General features: G+C 35.9%; 1 protein-coding gene across 1 annotated transcript; it reads right to left on the reverse strand.

Annotated features, from left to right (window-relative positions):
- Nucleotides 1–8,985: 8,985 nt before the first annotated feature.
- LOC113066642 (sorting nexin-33-like) lies at nt 8,986–21,935 on the reverse strand. The gene is made up of 3 exons (XM_026238578.1): nt 21,324–21,935; nt 19,689–21,104; nt 8,986–12,235 (listed from the first exon to the last, which is right to left on the reverse strand). Exons 2-3 carry the CDS (start codon nt 21,094–21,096, stop codon nt 11,982–11,984), a joined length of 1,662 nt encoding a protein of 553 aa, XP_026094363.1. The 5' UTR covers nt 21,097–21,104; nt 21,324–21,935; the 3' UTR covers nt 8,986–11,981.
- Nucleotides 21,936–22,277: the final 342 nt, after the last annotated feature.

Genomic DNA, 22,277 nt, shown 5'->3' on the forward strand with positions numbered 1-22,277 from the left:
GACACATATGTAAGTTTGGCTGGGTGAAAGTATGATTGAGGATATGCATTTTTACAAAACGATGTCAAGGGTTTACAGAAATCTCTGCCATTTGAGAAATATATATCTGCAGTGTTTGAAATAAATAAACTGAAATCATTAGAATAGCTCACCAAAAATGAAATTCTGTCATAAATTTACCCCACCTGACATTGTCATTAAAAACCATCCATAGTTTGTTTCACTGAAATTGAATTTATATATTTCATGATACTTTTTGGGATTGTTAGACACTGTTGAATGGAAACAGTGGCCTGAATATTTTTCTAAATAACTTGTGTTATACAGATGATATAAAGTCATATGGGTCTGAGCAAGTGAGTGAATAGAGTTTTCTTTTTCTTAAAAAAATAAATGTTTTACAGAATGACTTCCCATTTGTCACTGGTTTTCTGAATTGCAGTTAATCATCTGGACTGTCACTGGCTGGACAGTTTAATTAGATGTTTTAATCAATTGTTTGGCCTTTCTTATCTAACTATAGTGATGTTCCTTGTAATCATAGACCAATTCTTCCTCATCATTCCAGAGTTTAATTATATAGAGACAAGATCCGTTCCCAAGGTACTGCATATGGAATTTATATCACTGTTGATCTGATTTTCCCTTTCTATGTTAAGCTATTATTAACTGCATACTCTGGGGCTATGATATCCCATCTGAGACCTCTAAAGACGTTTTTATCTGTGTTTCTGCAGAGCAGAACTGAGATCTCATGAAATCTCAGGACATCAATGGTGTTTGTTCTCTGGGTATTTATGGGAATATGTCGACCTTAAACCCAAAACCATGTACAACCCTCTTTTTTGTGTTTTTGAATCCTGTTTGCTTGTAAATACATTATGTCAGATCACATAACCTGTCATAATAATCAAAATGCACTTTCTTCCAGCTTTTCAATGATTTCATTTGTGGGTGAGAGTTTTCATTTCCAGTGTTTATTTATTTCTAGCATCTACATTCAGTTTAGTTTCTGCTCTCATAATAGTTTGTGAAAATGCGATTCATTAGCTATGTCCCTATAATAAAATGTAAAATAAAAGAAGTTTGCTTTTGCTTCTTGAATTATGTGTTCCATATATTTGTATGTTACATAACATGTTACAATTAGCATATTTGATGTTTATAATATAAAATAAAAATAAATTAAATAAGTAAAAATTGATGATTATTAATATTATTATTAATGTAGGTTTTAAGGAACACAATTTAACGATCTAGTTTAATGCAAATATCAGCCATTTGTTGTGATTCATTTCGAACAGCAGATGGCGCAAGGGTGTCCATCAGTATTATATGAGCTCTCATAGACGCTCATTCTTTCCTACCAGCGGCATTTTTGCTTTCTTAGACATTCTTAGCGCTTTCTTTGGAATAAGACTCTGTCAAACACTCCATATGCTTGTTTTGTAGCCGACATGACTGTTTTTGCATGTTACAAAACATTTTAAAATTAACAGTTAACAGTTTTATCTGCTAGTTAAAAGACTTTTATTTTGAAGTGTCTCACAAACTGACTCAGTCAAAACAGCTCAGCTCAGCCAGCCAATCAGATCACGCTACAAACACAGTCACCATGCCCGCCTGAAATAATTGTGAAACCCAGAAAGAAGTAAACACCTGTTCTTAATTATATAAATTATTTTTTTTAAAGTTTGTTACAATGCATAATGATTGAACATATTTGAGAATGAGTATCAATATAATAATAATTTAAATATACACTGCAAAGGCAAAATTATTTGTAAACCCTCTTTTAATTAAGGGGTTTGGCTATTTTAGATGAGCTCTGTACTAGCAGGTCATAAAGTGCACAGTCATGCAATCTTCCTAGACAAGAGTTCTTAAAGAGACAGTTCGTCAACAAAAAAAGAAGAAAAAAAAGAACACTTACTCAACCTCATGTTGTTTCAAACCTGTATGAGTTTGTTTCTCCTGCTGAACAAAAAAGAAGGTATTATAAAGATTGCTGGTAACCAAATAGTTGCCGGTATCCATTGACTTCCATGTTACGGAAATAATATATGGAAATCAATGGCTACCAGAAACTATTTGGTTACCAAGAATCTTCAGAATCTTCTTTTATGTTCTACAGGAGAAGGAGATTCATGCAGGTTAAGAACGTGAACATGAGGGTGAGTAAATTATGACAAAATGTTAATTTTTTTGGGGTGAACTATCACTTTAAGAATAGGGCCCTGTTCTATTCCAGCTTGACAGTGTCTGCAGTCTCAGAAAAGAGCTGATGAATGTGAAACTAATATGAAGATTTATTATTAATATTTAAAATATTGTAGGAAAATGTGACCCATAATAAAATATATCTGAAAACTGACCCTTATTTAAAAAAAAAAAAGAATTAAATGTACATTTTTGTCAGTAGATGCAGGTGCTGTTTGCTGCCTTGCACATTTCAAATGCAACTGAAACTGGAAACATTTGCATAGAAATGCAGAAGGGATTCATGTTTTGCTGAGTCTTTCTGTCTTGGAGAAAGATAGGCAGATGTTAGCGTCAAGAAAAAAAAGAGCGGGTCAGTAGAGTTCACGCTTGTCAGTGGTCAGATGCATAAATGCTAGGGTGTGTGTGTCTGTGCATGCAGAAAAATCAGTGCGCTTTATTTAAAACAAATACATAGGCTTTTAGTGTTGCAGTGTGGTTGCCTAGACAAAGTGTAATACTTAGATATAGGGGTTGTTAAAATCAATAAATATACATTTGAACAACAGTAATAGGGCAGTTGATATATTTCCCTTACCCAAAACTAGTAAATAAAAGGGTCCCTTCTCCTTCTGTACATACCGTCTGGGTGAAATGTGCCTCACAGTTCTGTTTTTTTTTTTTTTTTTACATCCTGCAAATGTGTTAACATTTCCAACCCCTAAATTAGCCTTTCCTACTTCCAGTCTGCTATTACAACACCCATGTTTCCATCTGAGGTCACCTCAGAATCTGTGAAATCGTCTGGTAATCAAGTTTTTTATGTTTTTCAAGTTTTTATGATGGTCTGATACATTAATAGATTTTTAAAAATTGGGTAGTTAACGTTGAATGTTCTCTGGATGAAAGCATCCAGCAGGAAATATTAAATGTAGTACTCTATTAGAATCTACATGTCTGGGTATGTGATCTGAGACTTGTCGTCATTGTCTCTGAACTGCAGAGACCTTAGTTTCTATAGTGCTGCTCTCAGGGATGCTCTTGGATAACAGAAAAGATCTGAGCTCTGGAAAGGCACTTAAACCATCTCAACATATAATGTAACAAAAAAAAAAGTTCTTCATATATTCATGGGACCTCAAAATCCCTCTACAGTGAAACACGGTTCTTCATAAGAAAATGATTGTTTGTAGTAAATAAATAAATAAATAAAAAACCCAGAAGGAGCTTTATTTTTCAAGGGGTCTTTGGATGACCATTTTCCACAAGTTGATATGGTTCTTTAGGGTCTTCTGTAAAAATTCTGTAACATGGTTTGGTTATAATATACCTAACACCGTATTTACCCTGTCAGAAACAGCTCTGTCTACAGCACACTGTTTTATTGCATTACGCTTTAAATGTTAATGAGCTCTGCTGACCCCGCCCCTCTCTTTGGAGCCACTCTCTGAGAGATCGTAAACTTTAGCCGCATTCATCCTGAAACTTGCTAATTAGCACATTATTAGGCCAGTGATTTGCAAAGATTCATTAAAAAACTTAACACTCACTTCTTCTGTTGGTAAAGATGGATCACGAATCATTTGCGCAAACATAGATCCATTTAGGTAGATCAGGGGTGCATACCCTTCAGAAACAAATGTAATCCACTGCGTCTTCAGTGGCTCAGATGTTGGGAGTAAATGACGACTGCTATGTTCATTATTACATCCAACAGCAAAACACCTCAATCACTTAGGAGTCATTCTTGTCTACAACTGCTCTAGTGGTGAAACAATGCTGGACTGATGACAGTCACTCAGGGCGGGTCTAAGGTAAGAACCCAGTCCAGTCTGTGCTGGAACACTACTGTCAATCAAACAATCATGGGAGGGGCCTGTTTTGTGACATCACACAGACAGGCATCTGACATCGGCTCATTCTGAGAAAGGGGTAAAATTTTAGTAGATTAAAAAAAAACTCTGGGTGGACTTTATCATTATAGGGTGGTTGTGTGCACACACTGCCAACACACATCTCAGTTCAAACAGCTTGTAAAAGTGCCTGTCACATCCGATGACCCCTTTAAGGATTCTCTAACCACAGACAGCGAGGAAGAATTCGTAAAAAAAAATAAAGATGGTGAGTCACCACACATCCTGTCACAGCAGGATCAGGCTATATACTGTATCTTGCTCTCTGTTTTCCCTACAATACGCCCAGTATTTTATCAGCAAAGAACAAGGCAGTGGCTCATTGGCAGCAATGTTATTGACTCAAACTGGAGCAGGGTTTAAATAGAGTGACAGCCGCTCTGCTTGCTTTTATAGAAAAAAAAAATACATATATGAAAAACTTTTGAGGATGCTGATGACCGTGAAATGCGGCATCACAGTCTTGTAAAAAGGGTCCATCAGATTTTTTTGAAGGGGTCCTATGATTTTGTTCCAGCTATCGGGTGTGTTGTGTTTGGATGAATACCTCAAGCGTGTGATGCCCATTAACACTCTGATGCTGTGTGTCCCGACATGATGAGACAAAACCAATAAAACCCATTACAAACGAGGCATTTGTTGCAGTGGAGACATAATTACTGATTATAATGACTTATACTGTCTTTTTACGCATTGCATATCGTGCTGCGTATCACGCTTCGTAAATATAAAACCATGTCTGCATTTGTGATCAGAGAAACGACAAACAACAAGCTCTAAAGTCCTGTTCACACCAAGAACAATAACAATAAAGATAATTATATTAGCCTCCATACCAGCGAACGATATCATCTGTTTATTCTAAGTGCACACTTGTCTGCCGCTTTAGATTCTCAGGCTTGTTACAGCAGGATGGATTCTGATTGGCTGTCAATTTTTTATCATTCATCAGCTGGAAAAAAAAAACGTTTTGAAAGTGAGGCTAAAGATATTGTTTCTCTGTCTTTATTGTTATAGTTGTGGTGTGGACTCTGCTATTCTTTAATATTTCGAATTTTTTTAGAACTATATCTTAATAGTTATCTTTATAGTTATTGTACTTGGTGTGAAAGGGCCTTAACAGTTACTATACACTGCTCAAAACTTGCGTTTGAATCATCATTGGTGAATCCTTTACATATGAAAACGTACTTACAGACTGTGTGTCAGAAACGCCAGACTGTCCTTGCAGAGTTGGAATTGCCCTACTTTATAGAAACAGACCCTGGCATTGTAGGCTACTCTCACAGGAAAAAGTCCTTGTCCTCAGCAAAATGTGCTGTGCACATATGAATATTTCCACCGTTCTGGAACAGTGTTGTAAATATAACTGATTTCTAGTTGTGTCCTTTCTTGAAAGGCAAAACTAGTTTCAGCATTTCCAGAACATGAGAACAGCGAGGACAGAAGTTATGCCTTCTTTCTTTGCATGAACATTTGAGTGGCGTTATGCAAATCTTCCAATTCGTGATGTAGACACGTGGGGGTTGTGTTAGAACGAGACGTTTTAGGAGTGGTTGACTCTTAACTTTTAGAAAGAATATCTCTTTCGATTTGAGATGTTAGACTTTGAAACTTTACAGATCTTCTTTATGCACCAAGAGATTGTAACAGTCCAAAGAAAAATTGAAATCGCATCATATGACCCCTTTAACTTTGTTCCTCTAGAGCCCCCTTCCTCAAATCTTGCCCTGGAGGTCCAATGCACTGCAGAATTTTGCTCCAACCCTGATCAAAGTCACCTGTCTGTGATTTTCGAATGATCCTAAAGACAGTGATTGGCATTGATTAGCATGCTCAGGTGTGTTTGATTAGGGTTAGAGCTAAACTCTGCAGGAAATTGGATCTTGCTCTAGAATCTTCCGCTTTGAAACATCAGTTCTCTTCTAAATCACAATTGCTGTTTTATGATCTTCTCTATAACCACTCTGCTCAACTTCTTAATTTCTTAAACGCTCAACCTCGTTGCTCTAGAAGTACTCTGCTCTATAACCTCGCTCATGAATCTGCTCTAGAACCTCGTGTTATATGGCCACACATTTTTGCATGTATCAGCATTTCTCTGCCGTATGATCTCACTGCATGTAATCCCACTGCTCAATCATTTCACTGCTCTAGAATCTTATTGTCCCATGATCTCACTGCTGAGGCATTAAAGTGGATGTGAATAGCGTGTGTAGCTGTGTGCACACCAGCATCTCTCTTAGTCCCTATGACAGATCTCTCCACAGGCATGTTTGGTTTTAAAGTGTATGTTGTAGGAGGTGTCTTCATTCTCATGCAACCATCAAAAAATAGTGTTGAGGTCCTTTAAAAGCCCTTGTTGTCCACCAGTATTGTCCTTTATTCAATTCTGACAGGATTTGATTAACAGATGTTCGTGCCCTCATATGAGACATGAAAAAACTGAAAGAGACTGAGAAAATAGGACATTTTGAGTTTGTTGTTGAAGAAGATCTGAAGGCACAACGGAATGTAGGCTCAGTGTTCTGAGGAAGTGACTGTTGTCTTCTGGGAATGTTTGCTTGGCATTAAGACAAGGGGCGGAGTCTCAGGAAAGTCGCACAATTAGGGGGTGTGGTCCAAACATTTCCTCATCTTTCTCTCTCTCTTTCTCTCTAATCTGGTTTACACCCAATATTCTACATCTGCAGAGTTTGGTAACCGTCTGCTTCCCCTTTATAAAACATTATAAAGTCATGATGAATTATTCAAAATGGATTACGTTTATCATAACATCTTCATCTTGACATAATCTTGATGTTTCTGCAGAATGAATATGTGATAAAGCACATTGTTGCATCGGCATCTAAACTAAAATAGTGACTTTGTGACACGTTTGTGGATTAGATTAATAATTACTTTTTCCTATAGCATATGTTTTTATCCAAACCAATGACAAAAATTATATTCTGTATATTTCCAAATTGTTTGTTTGTGAATACTATGTGAATACTAGCTATTGTTGCAAATTAGTTTAAAATAATTAATAATTAAATCATTCATAATTAATTATAATTATTCATCTCAGCTGCCAGAAGTAACTGTAGCAGAATTATACTACAAATAACTAACCTGTTTCGTCCAGTGAACATTCAGTGTAATTTTATATCAAGAATGGCCATAGAATAACTTTCTTACAGTACTAATGCATTGGAGGAAAATAAGGAATCGTTTTAGGGACGTTGATCTTCAAGCAGAAGCAGAGAAATATGTATTGTGCACGACGTTTTATTAACCAAGTCACAAACACATAACTAGTCTAAATATACACAATACATGGGCAAATGGAAAAGTGAAAATGACTGACTAAACCAAAATGAAGCAGGGGGAGGAATTACAAGTTAAAAGATTGTTTTTCCAAGCTTGAAGAGTGACAAACACAAAAAGTAATCAGAAAATAATCAAATGTAATCAGTAACATTATATTTTAATAAAGTAACTGAAATAGTTACACTACTTATTACGTAAACTTGTAATCTGTAACCAATTACATTTCCAAAGGCACCTTCCCAGCACTGGTATTGGATCATCATTACATCACCGTGACAGCTTCTCTGTGTTCCTGCAGGCTGATTTTGAACAGTTCCTCTATAATTCCACCTTAAGAAGCCAAAAGACCTTTGGCCTATATCCAGATGAATTATTTTAAAAAGAGAGCAAGCTCTGGATGAAACATCGAGAAACTTTGAAGCCAGTATTTATGGATGTGTTCACTGAAGGGGTCACAGCCCCGGCTGAAGGGCTTTTGTAAGAGCAAACGTAGATTTGTTCAGAAAAGAAATCGTATAAATGCTCATAATTAACTTAACTTTAAGCTCATTACAATTGTTATATTAATCCAATTTAATCAAAAGGATCTCGTGACTCAGGAGTTCTATTATCTAAATCTTATCATAATTTCTAACCATTTTACCCCTGTTATATCAGCTGTTCATCTGCTCACAAGATGCCTGGCAGTTTCAGATCTGTCTTCATAAGGCTGTGACCTCCAGAGGAATCTTGTTCAGGTTAAGAATGTGTTTTTTGTTATTATTATTATTTTTTTTTATGTGTTTTTACTTTTTCATCTTAGGGAATTTTGAAAACAAACACTGATGGAGATGTATTTGATTGCTTTCTTGTTAAGGAATAAAAAGAATAATTTAAAAACTGCATTTTATTTTATTTTTCATGACATACTCTATTTATTCAATATATGATTTTTAAAGTGATAAAATGCATAAGTACACTTTAAAGAGTGGCGACATGCAATTGTTACCTAAAAGAGCTATTTATAAACTGATTTAACCCATTATATATTTTGTATATTGTAAATTATTGTATTTAGGTGGATTCAGTGATCAATATTTTTTTTTGTTTGAATAAAACTACTATATAGTATGTAACATATATATAATGAATTTAAAGTTCATTATTTATGAGATATATAGAATTAAGATATACAAATGTAATTGATTGAATATAATAAAACAATATTTAATTGAAAATACATATATATTGATGAATTTTTCTTATATATTAATTATTATTCTAGCACAAATATAGAAAAACTTAGTGAGGTTTAATCATAACTTAAAATATTATATTAGATTTGTTGTTAAATTGTTTCAGTACTTTGTATGTCAGTTTTATACTGTCTGTGATGTTCCTAATTTTTTATGAAAATACATTTCACATGTAAATGTTCAATATTTTATGTGCCCACATGTTCCCTAATGAGTTAACTAAAAGGCAATGTGGTATTTTTATCTGGTGATGTTGTCGACATTGCTACTTCAGTGCCATTTTATTAACTGGTTCATAAAAGAATGCAATTACTCATAAATCTGTGCCAGCCAATAAAGTTTTAATTTTAAAAAAGGCCCCTAAAAATACAGCCAGTAAAGAAACTGAATGCATTTTGTGGTCTCTTTATTCAGATCTCCTGTTGGACACCAGAATGTGTATAAAGTGTCAAATCTACACATTAAAGGACTTCTACTGTCCTCCTTACAGTGAGTAAACACAGAGCAATGTGCTGGACGCAGTCTCGCGCGTCCTAAAAAAGTCTGAAATCATCCGTGTGAGGTCTGCCGTTCCCCAAGAAATGTTTTGTCATTTTCCGCCGTTGTTGTTTTTAGTTGCTTGATATTTCAGCTCATTAAAACATCTATTTCTATCCGAGTGTGTCGAATCCGTCTTCAGATGTGACATTGCCACTACAGAATGCTAAAAGATCATTAAGCAAATGTAATATTTTGATAAGTCATGGAAAACTGTCTCTGGTATGAAAGCGTGAGGACCTCTGCTGTGATTGACCTCAGCTGTATCCCAGAATGTGAGTGAAGTCACCGAGTGGACACACGCAACCCTGATACACAGTCTGTTTATGATCCAAGGTTTTCCAGAGCATTGGAAGCAGGGGCTTTTTTGTTTATCTGCATTTTTTTCCCATTTACCAGAAAATAAATGCTTTATGGGAACACTCAGCATTGCTTTGACTGATTCGAAAACTATAAACAAACACTTTTTTGCAAACCACAAGACAAGACTTAAAAATATTCTTCAGGTTGTTCATGTTAAAGTCCACATGAAATGCAGTTTGCAATGCATTCAAAATGCAACATATTTTGGGATATGTGTATGTTTATGTGTTTATCTATTGAAAAATAGCATTTGTGTGTATTACGAGAGTAAACAAGTTTGATTTTGATTCCATGTTGACTTATTTATTGATACATTGTTTGAGACAAAGTCTATGGAAGCCTGTTTCCACCACAGAATAAAATTATTAAAAAGGGAATTGAGACTTTTTATACAAAGCTTACAATTCTGAGCGGGAAAAAAAATTATTTTGACATTTTCCTTAGAATTACAAGTTAAAAATTTTACATTCAGATTTTTTCCCCCCTATAATTATGTTTAAATCTCACAATACTGACTTATTTGTTTCCATCCAAAAAAATAATAATAATTATCTCAACTTTTCTGAATTTGTTTTCTAAGAAATTCAAGTTTATATAACTAACAACTGTGTGTTTATAACAAGTCAGAATTGAGAGATATAAATTCCTGATTGCATGAAAAAGTCTGAATTGTGAGATAAAAAGTCAGTTAGCTTTTTTAATAATCTTATTCCATTAAAGAAAATCTGCTCCACATGTAAAAAGAAAAACATCAGTAATCCTAAAAGTTTACATTTTGGTCCTCAGTTGACGAAGTGTGCAAACGGTTAACATCCAAGTTCATAATCTGAAACTTGAGAGGTTTTATAGTTAAACCAAAAGCATTGTGTAAAAAAATACAAATAAAATCACAACTCTTAACCACTTAGATTGCAGCCTTGAGATTTTACACAAACCTCTGTACCCCTTAAACCTAGCGACTACAACTAAAAATAAAGCCTACTTGTGAGGAAATTACAACAAAAACCATTGACATAAGCTCAAAGTCCTCTCAAGTTTTTCCTGAGGGCACACAAAAAGGAGAGGAGGAGGATAAGAGCTCCCTTTTGCTTTAGAAACACCCTGAACAAACATTTAATACTGAAGTGTTTCCATCTGATATACAGAGTCTGTGGGTGGAGATTCTTGCCCAAGAATTCACAAAAACACGTTATGTCTAAATAGCACTAGGATAAATTAGTACCGGACCACGAATGATGGTGCGGAAGAAGCCTGGTGTTATTCATCTGAATCACTGATGACTATCATATGTATGACTGTCACATCTGATCACGGTATCACATCAGACCCGCATGAATCTTCTTCTACCTGAAGGAGAGCTGGAACAACATTTTATTTGATTAAACTTCCTGGATGTGAGCAGAAGACATATGAACCTGTTATGTGGGTTTATTTCTTGCTCACCTACTCCAAGCAAATTTGTTTTAAAGCGTCAAATCATATTTTTGTCTTTGTCATTGAAAGCGATATGTTGCACGAAACAACAAATCCAAGCCAATCAGACCAAGTAATAAATGTAATATTAAGTTATTCTGATGGCAAAATGATGTTCTTGCTTAGTATTTCAGTCGTTTTTCAGTACAAATATCGAAACATTCTTGAATAATGATGCATTTACCTGAAAAGCAAAAGTAGTTGTTTTCTAAAAAATATATCAAAAGTTATTGCTTAAAAATAATAATAATAATAATAATCTGTTGATGAGGCAAGAAAAAAAGTGGAATACTACTATTTTTCTTACCTTACTAGCAAATTTTTTTTCTTGTTTTAGGCAAAAACTATTTTTTTTCCTTCGTTTTCTTACATCATTTTGATTCTCAAGTGATTAGATATTTGTACTGAAATTTTTTTATTTATTTATTTTTTTTGTGCTTTTGGACCAATGAGATTTCAGTGTGGGTGGAGCAACTCAACAAGCCATAAATAGAAAATGCAACATTCAGCATTTGACACTTTTTGTGTGTGCCTGAATAAGGCAGTATCACAACTAATAATTTGTAATAAAAGTTTTTTGGCAAACTATTATGTAAACATCTTGCATCACATGATCAGACAGAGTCTGGTTAGCATCTGCTAAAGCACAGGTAACGTCATTCGCACACCTGACTCTGTAAGTATCGAATAAAAAAAATATGTAACTTTGATCTATCAGATATTTAAATAAAATTCAAAATATGAAGATATGCATGAATAGTCTATCAAAGGCAACTGTTTTGTTGGTTTCTGGGGTTAAAAGTGACATTTTTAAGTGCAGAAGCGAGAATGTCCTGTTCCTCTTGCAAAACAATCCTGTCTGGAATTCCAACTATGGGAGTAAAAAAAACCCTTGTGTATCTGTCCACAGATGTGTTGTATCTCCATTTCAGTCCAGAGGCAAAAGGCTCTAGAGGTTATCGTACATGCGAAGGGTTCTCTCTAACTGCTGACCTACACGCTGGTAGAAGGCGATCTGTTGGCGGAGATATGCCTGCATCATCTCTTTAAAGTCCACCTCCCTGCGCTGGTGGAAGTGGTTCATCTCGGCCTGCAGGGCGAAACCCACAGTCCTGCAGCGTTTACGAATGCCATGCGCTTCCTCTTGGTCCATCTTCCCCTCATCGCTCATACGCTGAGACTCCTTCACTTTAGCAAAAGCACCTAAAACGGAGTGAAATTGAAAGACGTTTTAGAAATTTGAAAATATTGTAGCAATATGCACAAACCACTGGTCAAGAACTAGCAATGACACTGAAGATAACTTTCTAAATAACTTATTAAATAACATTTTGAGCAAACCACTAAGCTTGTACTATTCAAAATTCAACAGATTTAATATTGATTAATTATTACCTTTTTTTTTTTATTTACCAACCTTTTGCACTTAAGGAAACCTCTTGCTTAGACTGATTAGGCAAACAGAAAGAATAAATAAATAAACCTTACTTATTAAATAATATTACATATAACCTTTTTAATATCATATTTTATCATTATAAAACATTTTAAATAGACCATATGAAGTTGCAGACAAGTTTGTGGTTGCAATGTACATATATATAAATACTACTTATTAAATAATTCTACATATATTTAACAACATATTTTTATAATAATTTAAATGTGTAAACAAAGAATACTGTATGATGTTGCAGACAAAGTTGTGGTTAAAATTTACACACAAATACACACACACACACACACACATACATACATACATATATATATATATATATATATATATATATATATATATATATATATATATATATACACACACACACACATAATCATAAAATATATATATATATATATATATATATATATATATATATATATATATATATATATATATATATATATATATATATATATATATATCCAATTTATTGGACAATTATAATAAATAAATATTATGAATTCCAATATATTTTCTTGTATATATATAACTTGTTGGATAATTATATGTACTATATATTATGCAGTTTTTCCCAGTTATACAAAAATTACATATATAGTGCAAATATACATAAATATACAAAATTTTACACATATTTTAAGAATTAGAGATACCGAATCTGATTAAATCACACTTTCTGCAACAACTTCTCTACATTACAAAGGCCAAACAAGACTCCGGTAATGGCTCAACAAATCTCTGATCTCATTTGTTAGATGAAAGTCCCTTTTGTCTCAGATTTGTTTGACGTTTCCAGTTTAACTGGTTCTTAGTGTTCATGTTCTGTTGCGAAAGAACACACCACTCACACACACTCATGAAAATCTAAGATCTGAATGGAGCCGCTGAGTCATACGACTCACAGAGAGATATATGAGTGAATCTGGAGGCATGAACCAACAGATCCACTAAATCATCACATGCTGTGTCCATCAGCATCACAGAAGACAGACAGAAAGACAGAATATCAGAGAAAGCGTGACGCATCCCAGCATGAATGGCTGATCAGAGATCAGTGTTTGACAATGCGTGTACACACCTGTAATCAGACACAGGAAGTCTGGCCCTGTGTTCTCTGTGTTCATTCAGTTCATTGCTTTATTTCCTTTCAGCTCACAGAATGACAGATTACAAATGAGTACAGTCAAATGAAAGCCTCTTGTTTGCATGCCCACACAGAGCATCTAAAGTAAGACAAAATTGTCTCCCCATAAACAAGGTCATAGTTCGAATAGATATTTATTTTTGGAAATGATTCGTAACCACACTGAGTAAAATGGCCAGTTTCTACACATTTGCCCTAAGGCATGGAAACCCATTTCCGATTCATTAGAAAACAAATAAAGTTTTAGTAAATTACAATTATAGTAAAAAGGCTGAAATTATAACATACTAAATCAAAATTATGACATACGGTTCTACTTATAAATAAAAAGTCATTTTTGTCACGATTTTGACTTTTTTCTCATAAATAGGATTATTTAGTAAGGCCATTTCCAACCCATGAGAGAAAATGCTTTAGTAAATCAACTATGAGATGAAGAATATCAATTTTGACAAATTTGAAATAAAAAGATAGAAATTAGAAAATAGAAATTATGGTATACTGTCATAATTAGGAGAACTGTTTTTTAAAACATTTACTACAGTACGTATGCTCTGTTATTAACCTCTGAATACCGGTGTAGTTCAGGCTGTCAGTTCACCCAAATTGCTGGATACTGAATAGACGTTGGAGTATATTTGAGCTGTTACAAAGAGCAAAGAAAAAAAAATCCAAGATGCATTCCTTTAACCTAGGGGACAATGAAATAATAGGGTGAATTTCTCATGACAGAGGGACAGGAACAAGCATCCAGCTGTACCAGGCACAACCCAGCATTGACCTCTACCACACATACTCTCTGATCGCTCAAGTTTACAGGACTGAATTCAACAAAGCCATGCTTAATATTATAAAATATCCAATTTCAATCAAAATGCATGTGTATTTAAAGAGTTAGAAATGAAAAGACGACATGCTGCAAGCCTGATTCAAACCTGCGGCACTTGCACAAGCACTATCACAAGTCCAATCATTCAAATATGCTGATTTGAAAAACATTTGTATTACTATCAGTGTCCTGCATACATTTGTGTAGTTTAAAACATCTGGTTTTCCTCAGTTTGTTTGCAATGCTCAGCAAGCAAAGGTTTGTAAGTGGGGTTAATTTGATGTACTAATGGACCGTAGACATGCTACACATTAACATTGACCATAAACCACTGGAATACCCTGTTGAAAAAAACAGCTTATGCTAGTTAGGTATGTTTTGACGCTGGGATGCTGGTTTATGCTGGTCCTTTTGCTGGTTTATGATGGTCCTTTTGCTGGTTTATGCTGGTCCTTTTGTTGGTTTATGCTGTTCCTATGCTGGTTTATGCTGGTCCCATGCTGGTTTATGCTGGTCATTTTGTTGGTTTATGATGGTCCTTTTGCTGGTTAATGATGGTCTTTTTGCTGGTTTATGATGGTCCTTTTGCTGGTTTATGCTGGTCCTTTTGTTGGTTTATGCTGTTCCTATGCTGGTTTATGCTGGTCATTTTGTTGGTTTATGCTGGTCATTTTGTTGGTTTATGATGGTCCTTTTGCTGGTTTATGATGGTCCTTTTGCTGGTTTATGCTGGTCCTTTTGCTGGTTTATGATGGTCCTTTTGCTGGTTTATGCTGGTCCTTTTGTTGGTTTATGCTGTTCCTATGCTGGTTTATGCTGGTCCCATGCTGGTTTATGCTGGTCATTTTGTTGGTTTATGATGGTCCTTTTGCTGGTTAATGATGGTCTTTTTGCTGGTTTATGATGGTCCTTTTGCTGGTTTATGCTGGTCCTTTTGTTGGTTTATGCTGTTCCTATGCTGGTCCCATGCTGGTTTATGCTGGTCATTTTGTTGGTTTATGCTGGTCATTTTGTTGGTTTATGATGGTCCTTTTGCTGGTTTATGATGGTCCTTTTGCTGGTTTATGCTGGTCCTTTTGTTGGTTTATGCTGTTCCTATGCTGGTTTATGCTGGTCCTTTTGCTGGTTTATGCTGGTCTTTTGCTGGTTTATGCTGGTCCTTTGCTGGTTTATGTTGGTCCCTTGCTAGTTTATGCTGGTCCTTTTGCTGGTTTATGCTGGTATTTTGCTGGTTTATGCTGGTCCTTTGCTGGTTTATGCTGGTCCCTTGCTGGTTTATGCTGGTCTTTTGCTGGTTTATGCTGGTCCTTTGCTGGTTTATGCTGGTCCTTTTGATGATTTATGCTGGTCATGTGGTGGCAAAGGACCAGCATAAACCATCAAAGGACCAGCATCCCAGCGTCAAAACATACCTAACCAGCATATGCAGTTTTTTTTCAGCAGGGTATATTTAATTCCTCTTGTTCTGTACTTTCAATCAAGCAAAACTTAATTGTGTGTGTGCTACTGTCCTAACAGAGCCATTGAAAGAGGAACCTGAACATCCATAAACTGTCCGCACATCATTTCTGTGCTCAGTGACTGTTTACTTGTATCCCTATATAAACAGTAGTACATATGACTTCTGTTTACTCTGAGGGAATGTATTGAGGTTTTCTAATGGAAAACATGCCAAATCCTAACTCCACTTGACACCTAAATGATTTTCCGGGGTTTTTTAAGTCAGTGCCTAATCAAAAGCCATAGTTTATTGATAGGTTACTTCAAGTTAACAAAAACCAATGTAGCTCTTTATATACCACAGACCACACATTTCCTAAATTAAACAAACCACCATCTGATCCCATAAACTAAATATACTTTAGGATAACATGAGGCTAATTGCAGTAAGAAACAGGATCAGTGTATGATCTGAGCTTTCTCTCAGTGTTTGAGGTGAAATGAATGTTAATAGCACAACGAATAACTGACCTGAAGATGCAGAGCTGCATTTAATATGTCTAACAGCACTGCCATGGACACAAAGAGGAATTTTAGACTGGAAAAACAGTCACAGCTCAATTTAGCCCAGAGCAAATTCTCAGACAAATTCTCAACAAACCATACCGGTGGGCCAAAAAGATCACACAACCACATTTCTCAAGCAAAACACTTTTACAGAAAAAGCATATTAGGTTAATATAGATATATGCTTTTTAAAATTCAAATTGTATACTTTCTAATGTGACACTTTACCTGCTGGGATGCCAAAGTGAACTTTATACATCTATTACACTTGAAAACTGATCTGATTATGGACAAATAAGTATAAATAAGTACAAAACATAAAAAATGTAAAGCTACAAAGAGCATTCAACGGGTAATTTAGCAATAGCATTACAGAAGTGAGGCTTTAAAATCACACTGGATGCAATTAATTGAAATAGGTGCTCAAAAATGCTGTAGGATCATTTTTGAATGACATTTGGTTTGATATCTAATGCAATGCACTTAATTAATCTGTAAGTGTTTACATAGTAAATCAAGTCCAAGTTTCTCAGCTGCTATACAGTTATAGGACAAGTGTGAAGTGATTTCCCACCGTCCTGTATTTCTCTCCTGTTCATTCTCACATGCTTACACTTCCTGATTATTTAAGACACATGCGTGAAGTACAAAACTGGCTCAGTTCCTGCCAGCTAGCGATGAGAGCCTCATAAAGGAATTCAAGGTCTTGCCCTGACATGTTATTTTTCTTTATTTCAAACCTAAAAGCAACAAGAATCTCTCCAAAAAATGCTCAACTATGATGTATGTGTGTGACTGTGTATTACTGGCAATAAAATCAGACCAACACCCACACAAGCCAAAGAGTTCATGACTACTGTACACGCAGAGCCCGAGGCCTGGAACACCTTTGGTTTTTTTCTTGTATTATTCATTCTCCCCTATTTGCTAAGGCAGGAGGTGTTCTCCATTAAAAGCCAAATTCATATCCCACTGCTTTTGGAGGACCTAAATATTTCTGTAGCCTTTAATTCGGGGAGTCGTCGAGTTCAAGCTGACTTCTGGACATCAGGTCAAGTGTCCTGTCGTCCCATGGTGGATCTGATTAAATCTTTTTGGCTGGGATGTGAATGAATAACTTAAATTAGCCTTCATATTATTGTTTCATACAAACTATATAGTAGCTTAAAATGTTTCCATTCAATCAAATCTTGACAAAATTTAATTCCATCCCACATTATTTGCTAAATATTCTGTTTACACAATGAAAAGTCACATTATAGACATTAGATGCATTAAGAATGCCATTTAATGTTGTTTTAAAGAACTTCCAAAATGTATAACTGTGCAAAGTGTTTTTTTTTCAGTCATTTTAAGATTCACTGTAAGCCAGAAACAGTTCCTTAAATCGATGTTCTCCTAGATAGCAACAGTTATTGATTTAATATATTAAAGATGTAATATAACAGTTATTTATTTAATATTCTAAAAGTATAAACTAAAATTAAAACCATAAAATGTTTTACCTGATATAAAATAAACATTAAATGTAAATAAAATCACACACACACATAAACATTGGAGACAACCTTTCTTGTTTTAAGTAGTAAAATACCTAAATCTACAACTGATTTTTTTTTTTACTAGCAACATACCAATTATAATATATAATAAAAATGACAAAAACACAAGTGAATTACTAAAACTTTAAATAAAAATAATAATAAAATGCAAAAATACATTTTTAAAAATTAACTCAATATTAACTATAATAGTATCTCAATGATGCTAAAATAACTCTGCTTTGAAGTTAAATCAATATCAGTATTAATATGCAATTTAAATATTGGACTTAAATCAAACATCAATGTTGATTCAACAATAAATCAATGACTGTTGCCATCAAGAACACTGCTCCTAAATCTGCATGTGTCAGCCATCAGCAGTGCAATGTAGGAAACTCTGATTGACTTCTACTGTATAGGAGGCCTTAAAAACACCATTATCCATTGTACACTGAGATCCACTATGTCTGAACATGAACAGTAATCATGTCATAACTGTTATAGGGTGTGAAGATGAAACTGGAGTAATCATATTGGCCTGCTTTCAACACACTCACACGTTAAAAGGTTTGCTTACGGTGGTTATTTGATTAGCTCAAACTTATTCTTCAGCATAATGCTATGTCAACTACGCTAAAAGGTTTAAAATAATGATTTAAGAGCTGTGTAATCACTCATCTTTAATTGAATTAAATCTATTCCAAATGATTACCTTTAATCTGGGGTCTGGTTTGTGCCTAGGTCATGTGACCAATCACGCCTTCAGCAAACTGAGTAATAAAGATAAAAAGCATTTCTGTTCTCTTCAGCAATCTACTGACCTCACCACATTGAACACATAACTGCACCTGTTTAACGAACCTGTTTAACAACATTAAAACCTCACATAGATTACAGCTTCTCAGATATCAGGGTTTCATTAAAGGTTCTGTAAGCGTTGTTATAATACCTCACATAAAAGGCTGACAGATTTCACTCAAACAGGCGTCTTAAGAAACTACACCATCTCTATGAAGCCTTTTAGCCAATCAGAAGCCCTCTCTGCATGTCAATCAACTTGTCTTGCATTTTAAGTTTTTACTATGTGTCTTTGAAAGATGTGATTTTAGAGGTGTCCAAAATTTCATCATGTGTCAGGATGTCCGCAAATGTTAAGTCTGATTACTTTTTAACATCATTATGACATTACACAAAAGGATCCTTATAAAAGTGGAAGTTTGTCTGAGCCACAATCTGATGAGGTTTAATGTCTTGGTCTTGATTGCACTGATTAATGACATTATTTCCCTCACTTCCTGTGATTTCGACTGAGAATGCAGAGGATGCTTCCTGTCAGGAGCAGAGCCAGGAATTTCTCTTTCTTAACTGCCAGTAAATGTCAAAACACATCACATTTCGGCTAAAAAGACTTTCTGAAAGTCAACTTTTGGAGTTTTTGGAGATTTTTTTTTTTTTTTTTCAGTTTAACTTTATTTTAAGCTATAAAAGTTTATTTTGATGCTTTTAGTTTTAGTTAACAAAAAAAAAAAAAAACCCTGCATTGGACCCCATTTACTTTTGTCGTATGACCGAAAACAAACCACATTTTTCATTTTTCAAAATATCTTTAGAGTTAAAAAAAAGAAAGTCAGTTCTTAGTGAACTCTCCCTTTAAACAAAATGAAGTTTACCTTTCTGCAGGTGGATGATGTCTGGAAAGTTGGACAGCAGGCCCTGGTAGAGTGACAGTTTATCCAGCATGTGAAACAGGTCGTATTTAGGTTGCTCTGCAAACATCTCACCGATGTTCTCGTAGGTGCGGCCTGTGTGCGAGATGGCATTACTCAGGGAGTCCGAGTTGTATGGAGGGTCCAGCAGGAACGACTGGCTGATGGACTGGAAGGCATTTCCCAGCCTCTGGAATTCTTTCCGGAAGCCTCCGAGGTGTTTGCGGACCAGCTCTGATGTGACGTGGGTCAGCTGCATCACACTGTCGTCCATCTTTTTGGCGAACACCTTAAAGGAGTCAATGCGCTCCTCCACGTCCTGAAGGTCCTGGTGCTCGTTGGGAATCTGGAAGGTGAGCATGAAGTGCGCTCCGACCATCTCGTCCTTTTCCGCTCGCCTCTTCCCGAGCTTCCACTGTTTGTCATCTGCACACATGAGGAAGTGTTCGAAACCCTCATACTGAGACAACACGGGGTGGCTGGTCATGTGGTCCATCCACAAAATAAGCCTCCTCTTCCTTTTCTCAATAAAGTCTTCCTCGAATCGTCCCGTGGCCTGCTTCTCGGGAAGGTGAGGAATGGAAATCACTGTGAATTTGTGCAGTAGTCTGTTGTAGAGCCAGTCAAAGTGCTTGTAGCGGCGGTACACCGGCCTGCCATTGTGACTGGGGGTGACGCGGTACGAAATGTACGTCTTAATGCCTTTAAACTTCGTCTGTTTGGTGGGGTCTTCAACGGAACAAGTGAAGGGCTGAGGGTTCTCCTTCCACTGAGGCCCCCGGAGGCCCATTTCAATAGAGTAAGACTCTGCGATCTTTGCCATCATGGGAACGTCGCCAAGTATGAAGGCTTCCACACCTGACCGCACGAAGCTGGAGAATCGGTTCAAGTTCCTGCCCACCATGCTGCCCTTTCTATTGCTGGACATGCTGTCCTGGCGCTCCATATACGGCTTGGGCCGGTAGTGAACGTTGGGGTTGGAATATGGATTTTGGGAATGTCCATTGGCGCCAACACCTCTCCGAGGATCTTCATCCTCAACCACCGTCGAGGTTTCATCCCAGTCGTCCCAGTCGTCATCGTCGTCGCTCGGCAGGGTCGTGGAAGGCGCATGGATGTACGATACATCTCTACCAGGAGAGCTTTCAGGTGAGCTGAGGGAATGATCCGTCAGGTTGGACCCGGATCGGTTCCGGATGATGTGAACGTACGAGGCGGGGAACAGGCCTCGTTCTCCTCGGCTGTTCTCACCCTGCAGCCAGCCGTCCACAGAGTTCTCGTCGAAAATCACCAGCTCCTCATTCTCCTGGATGTTGATCTCTTCCTTGTTCTCACTTTGGAAAGTATAGAGGGCTTTGGCTCTCAGGGACATTTTTGTATCTTTTGCAAGCCAAATGCAAAAAAAAAAAAAAAAAAGCCACAAAATAAGGTCCTTACCTCATATCAGACTGCAGAGATCAAATCTAACAAAAACATGGCTGTTTGATAACTTAAAAGTTTGCTTATATGTTAATGTTATCATAGTACTTTGACAAAACTAGCAGTTTTGAGGCTGATGGTATATAAATAAATACATAAAGTATTCTTAAAGTTACTGACCACAAAGAAGACAACAGTAATCTTTTATGTTTCACTGGGAATCAAGACTTAGATGTTGGAAGTCAACTGTCAGGTTGTTACTCTCCAACTTCCCTTAATTTATGCCGTTTCATTATTCCACAAAACTTCTCTTCATCCGCAAAAAAATAAACCGATAAATCCACAAATCCCGTCCAGCAGAATCGAGACACCGGCAAACACATCCAGTTCAGTCTCTCATAATAACTATAAAATAGTTTCAAGCATCATGCATGCTGCAAATATATTTAAAAACATAAACAAAAACATCTGTTTCGCAAGTCAGGCTGAACTAAATTCCAGATGAAAACATTATCCCAGAATCCCAGACAGAGAAGGGAAATAAACGCATCCTTTGCATTCCGCAAACAAACGAATAAGAAGTAAGTTAGAGCTAAAGCATCTTTATCATCCACACAGCCAGTTCAGATCGCCGTGTGCTCGTATTATCTCCTTCGAGGTGTGATTCAACAGGCCCGTGAAGAGTTTTTCATAAAGTATTTCTTTACTTTGAGCACAAACGCAGTAACTCTTTCCATGACGCGACGATCGACGAACAATGAGAGCAGCGCAGTTCAGCGCGAGGTTCGCGTCGCGTCTGTGGCGCCGCTCGGCGGTCAAATAAACAAGTATCTGATGGAGTGCATTTAGTGTTCTAACCACGAAATATATATATATATATATATATATATATATATATATATATATATATATATATATATATATATATATATATATATATATATATATGACGGTGACATTGGGAAAAATAGTTTTGGACGGACATTCAAATGTCATGACTTATAAACAGCACATTAAAATTTGCCCTGTTAATTCCAATAGTGCAATATATTGCTCGCTCTCTCTCTCTCTCTCTCTCTCTCTCTCTCTCTCTCTCTCTCTCAAGGAAATGAGTAGAAATTAATTCTTGCCAGA

The sequence above is a fragment of the Carassius auratus genome, chromosome 50, assembly GCF_003368295.1.
Source record: "Carassius auratus strain Wakin chromosome 50, ASM336829v1, whole genome shotgun sequence".
Taxonomy (NCBI): Eukaryota; Metazoa; Chordata; class Actinopteri; order Cypriniformes; family Cyprinidae; genus Carassius; species Carassius auratus.